We start from the raw sequence: 5,208 nt of genomic DNA on the forward strand, positions 1-5,208 counted from the left end.
GGCCGGCAGCATCACCTGGCGCCCCATCGTCAGGCTCCTCGTGGAGCTCCGTTCTCTTTGCACCTCTCTTCATGTTGTTTTCCAGGCTAATCAGACTGTGACTTCTGATAGCTCTTAAGGTTTGAATCCCACTTCTGACACTACTTGTCAGCTTGCCCGAGCGGTCCGGAGGCAAAACACAAAAGAATGATTCTCCAGGTGGTAATGTACACATACAAAATCAACCACTCATCATCATCATCATCATCATCATTATTGTTGATGTTGTTGTAAAGTGGTTGATTTTGTATGTGTGGAATAAACACACATACATTACCACCTGGAGAATCATTCTCTTGTGTTTTGCCTCCGGACCGCTCGGGCAAGCTGACAGGTACACAAGGGGTGAAAAAAATCATATTTTCACATTTACATTTACTGGGTGGCAACTGCTGCCCCCGCGACCCGGTAACGGATAAGCGGATGAAAATGGATGGATGGATGGATGGATGGATGGATGGATGGATGGATGGATGGATGGATGGATGGATGGATGGATGGATGGATGGATGGATGGATGGATGGATGGATGGATGGATGGATGGATGGATGGATGGATGGATGGATGGATGGATGGATGGATGGATGGATGGATGGATGGATGGATGGATGGATGGACATACCATGCACAATTAAAACAACATTTAGAAAAAATGTGAGATTATGAAATGGGATGAACGTCAGCGCAGGCAGCACAGAATCATGGGAATCAACTTGCTGAACGTGGAACGAGCGGGGGAATTCTAATGTTGGTCATCATGGTGGTACTCGGAGAGATCAAGGTTTTCTCAGGTGGTACAGAGTAGAAATAGTTTGAGAACCACTGGTCTACAGGATGAAGGATAGTTGAAGTTTTAGACTTAAATTTTGAGTTAGAGATTATAAACATGGGCCAGATTAGGGTGTAGGTAAGGATTAAGATTGGAGAGACATCTAATGGTTTAAGGTAGTGTAAGAAACTGCAATAAATCTATATGAAGTCCTCACAACTTAAAAATAGACTGTGTGTGTTGGGTTTAACTGTACTTGTGTGAATGGTTGTGTGTCAGGTTGAAGAGTTTGGGTTTGGCCATAAAGTGAAATTGTTATGGTAACGTTTTCAGAAGATGGGTTTCTCAAAATGAAGGCTTGCAATCCAGAACTCTGTTTTACGTAGTTATTAGTTTAAACGTCAACAGGGTGTCATCCACAACCGCTTTTATAGTGTTAAATGTGGAATGCTGTTCAAGTTGATGGGTGATTGTTACTACAGCTTAGTCCTCGGAACAATTTATAGATGGACATTACAGATTTTACCTTAATGTGCCAAAGCAGAACTGATTTCTGAGGCTCTGCAAACGTAAAGGTTATAGTTAACAGATAACATTTGATGAAATGTTTTAGGATTACCACAGACCAGTGCATAGAGAGAGAAAGCAGTGGAAAACAGCCCCACTGACTGTTTCAGTAAACACACTACTTTGGTGAATGACAGACATGTCTGTGATGCAAAGGAACCAAAACAAGAGAGAGACTTTAATCATGATTTTTAATGTTATAAAACAATACTTTGTCTAGTTTGATCCAGAAAAAATACTTTTTCATAATTTGTATGACAATAAAGTCTCAAAATCAACATTAGTATAAATAAATATTAACTTGAAAGAAGTAGTAGTACAATGTGTTAATACAATTTATAAATGCATTTTTTTTAAACAAACTTTTTACTGGAATACTCCTTTGGCTGTATTTGTTTAATACAATAAATCAAAACAGTCTATTAAATCATATTAAAGTGTCATGAGCAAAAAAAAAAAAAAGTTTTATTGTGAAGTTTGGCAATCGCTTCTGTAAAGTGACCAAAACGGTGGCACGGGGTCAGCAGGCCGTGTCAAGCAGTTTTGTGTACTCCTGTTTGATGCAGCTGTAGATGGGATGGTAGAAGCCTCTGTCTGGGGCCATGAGGTCAGTCACCATCTCAGTGTGGTCCAGTCTGGGCAGCAGGTAAAGTGACACCTTCACTGACATGGAGGTGAGAAGTTCGGAGAACTTAATTGAAGATTCAACAGGAACAATGATGTCACTGGTCCCATGGAGCAAAACGAATGGAGGAACTCTGGCGTGTACGTTTATGAAAAGAGCAGTTAGTTAAGTTGACCAAGTTGTCACTATAATGTCATCATTATAAGGTTTACACAGGCATATTTTTCCATCCATCCATCCATTTTCATCCGCTTATCGGGTTGCGGGGGCAGCAGTCGCCACCCAAATCACATTGCACCGTATCTAAACCTTCCTGCAGGTGGTGGGTCCACTGGAAGGTACCAACCGCCCTAACTGGGATTCGAACTTGCCCAGGAGGTGAACCCTGGGGTTCTACACCAATGACAGAGACATTGCCTCTGGGCCAAAGCGCCACTAGGCATATTTTTTAACATTGTTAATTAATAATTATGGTTTTGACGAATCAGTTGCTCACTGGCTCTAGATACACATTTGGGCAAACCACTGACTATTGATGGATACTGGCATCATCATGTGTCTTAACCAATGAGTGCTCTTGGTGTGGGGTGTTCTGAAGTTTTTTCCTACCTATAGTTTTTTCCTACCCGAGTTAACTGCGCATGCGTACATCGGCCAATTTGCCGCTGCAGACAAGCCATAGTTTTCTGCTACCCCACCGTTAAACAAGGTTAGTTTCTTGTATTTTTAATACTTTATATGACCAGTATGCAATGCATCGGTTTGACAGTCAAATTATTTCAACTTTGCCACGTGCATGAGATCGTGTCTGAATGCAGTTTGAATAGCTAATACTGCGATTTATCGTCATTTTCATGTAGTCATAAAACTTGCTCATGTAGCCTCGGAATTTTTCCAGCTGTTTTAAAACAGTTCCTTACTAAATTTGTGTAATTCTCATAAAACTTCCTCATGTAGCCTGCAAACTTATGTGTATGCAATTCGAATGTCTAATAGCGCTGTGATTTTCCAGCTGTTTTAAAACAGAACAGTCCTCAGTCCTCTTCAGGACAGGACTGTTCACACACACCTCAAGGACAAAACACACTCCTTCAAAGACAACAACCTTTGTCAACCGGGAAAAACACCACTCAACAGAAATGTGTTATTTTTGAATGGAAGTTACTTGACATGGTCTATGGATGTACTGTACCTTTGCACTAACAAATATATTGATCATTTTATCAGGAAGCCATATTTTATCTCATTGCCATTGTGGCAAGTTCCCACTTCTTTAATGGACAGTCCAGCTGTTTTAAAACAGAACAGTCCTCAGTCCTCTTCAGGACAGGACTGTTCACACACACCTCAAGGACAAAACACACTCCTTCAAAGACAACAACCTTTGTCAACCGGGAAAAACACCACTCAACAGAAATGTGTTATTTTTGAATGGAAGTTACTTGACATGGTCTATGGATGTACTGTACCTTTGCACTAACAAATATATTGATCATTTTATCAGGAAGCCATATTTTATCTCAGTGCCATTGTGGCAAGCTCCCTCTTCTTTAATGGGCAGTTTAAAAGTCTCCATAAGGTGATTTTCCTATTAAGTGGTAAGTCATTTCTTTTGATGTAAGGTCCTAACTCATCTTTATTAACGTACATATTTCTATATTATCTGTTACAGATGAAGTTCCCAGCAGAGAGTGTTTGGCAGAAGTGAACAAATTAAGCAGGCTGCGCAAGACTCTGTAGAGTAACCATAACGCATAGTAAAGAAAGTCCTTATACAGCCTGTTGACAGCCATGATATGAAATATGAAATTACTTTACTTAAGGTTGTGAACATGGCAGAGAAGTTGCTCACTGTAATTGACCCAATGGGGAATGAGGTTGCCTACAACAGGAAGATTCTGAGGAACTGGCAGTAATATAAAGAATAATTTGCACAGATATATTTTTTTCAAGAAAAAAATAAGTTTTAAAACAATCATTTTAATGCTGTAATAGAAACTTCCTGAGGAACAGGTCAAGGGAGGAATCCAAATGTGTGTGGACAGTTCACATCATGGACCACAACACACAGATGGATTTCAGCAATTGTGGGGTTCTAGTGTTGAAGGTACTATTTCGCTACAAGTTAATGTTTATGTACTTTGAAGATTAAGCTAATGGTATTTAATTGTAAAGATTATGTATCTAGAAGAACATGTTATTATGTAGATAATGTACCAAATCAAGCACATAATTACATTAATTTACAGTACGCGTGCAGACAACAGCAAAAGCTGTCAGTGAACAAAGGATGGACATAGCCTGTATCTTACTGGAAAACAGTTAAAAGAAAACTCATGTAAAATAAACCCAAATGTTCTGTACTATATGTTATGATCCTTTCTGTTAATATTTGTAAAAAATAAAAATAATAAAAAACAGTTTGCTGAAAAATCCTAGATTGAGCGTGATTATTTTCTCTTTTACAGTATGTGCTGCATTGGGTAACATTTTTACATTCCCTCTGGTTTAAGATGTAAATGTAAAGAACATAAATAAAGTGCTACTATAAACCCTGACAGAACAGATATATTAACAGGGATTTTCTGTGTAGCCTCAAATAATGTGCTACCACTCTAAATACACTGAGAAGCACGTATTTATTGAGATTTGATGTGTATAATAATTCTAGTTCTACCACCTTGAACACAAATGTCAGATAGGTCTATAAATTTCCGCTACGGGTAGAAAAAAACTTTAGGTAGGAAAAAACTTCAGACTAGGCTATAAATTTCTGCTTCCGGCCGATATACGCATGCGCAGTAAACACGGGTAGCAAAAAACTATAGGTAGGAGAAAACTTCAGAACATGGGGCTAACCCTGCTGCAGCTCTCACATAAACCAGAACAGAAAAGAACTGGTTACGAAAGAAAGAAAAGAGCTAAACAGTAATAAACTCTTTAGTCTCACAGATGGCAAAAGTAATAGAAGTGAAATTAATATTAAATTAATTTAATATTACTGCACTTTTGTTCATAGAGCAATAGTTTTTTTGTTTTTCAAAGATGCCCAAACCACCATTTTTGCAAACCACAATGCAATTAATCAAGATTTATCACACACACACACACACAAATCAGACGTTAATCATCACCCTTTTGTCTCACCTTGTAATTTTCTCTTGTCCAAGTGTTTGTATTACATGTGTCGGTGAGTAGTAAGATCGG

General features: G+C 38.7%; 1 protein-coding gene across 1 annotated transcript in view; it reads right to left on the reverse strand.

The window, feature by feature from the left end:
- Positions 1 to 1,570: 1,570 nt before the first annotated feature.
- Positions 1,571 to 5,208, reverse strand: part of LOC103397734 (probable isoprenylcysteine alpha-carbonyl methylesterase ICMEL2) — a 7,824-nt gene continuing 4,186 nt past the window's right edge. Inside the window, 2 exon segments of the mRNA XM_008336102.3 lie at positions 1,571 to 2,134; positions 5,149 to 5,206. Coding sequence (XP_008334324.1) covers positions 1,897 to 2,134; positions 5,149 to 5,206 — 296 coding nt within the window. The 3' untranslated portion in view covers positions 1,571 to 1,896.

The sequence above is a fragment of the Cynoglossus semilaevis genome, chromosome Z (genome assembly GCF_000523025.1).
Source record: "Cynoglossus semilaevis isolate Cse_v1.0 chromosome Z, Cse_v1.0, whole genome shotgun sequence".
Lineage (NCBI taxonomy): Eukaryota > Metazoa > Chordata > Actinopteri > Pleuronectiformes > Cynoglossidae > Cynoglossus > Cynoglossus semilaevis.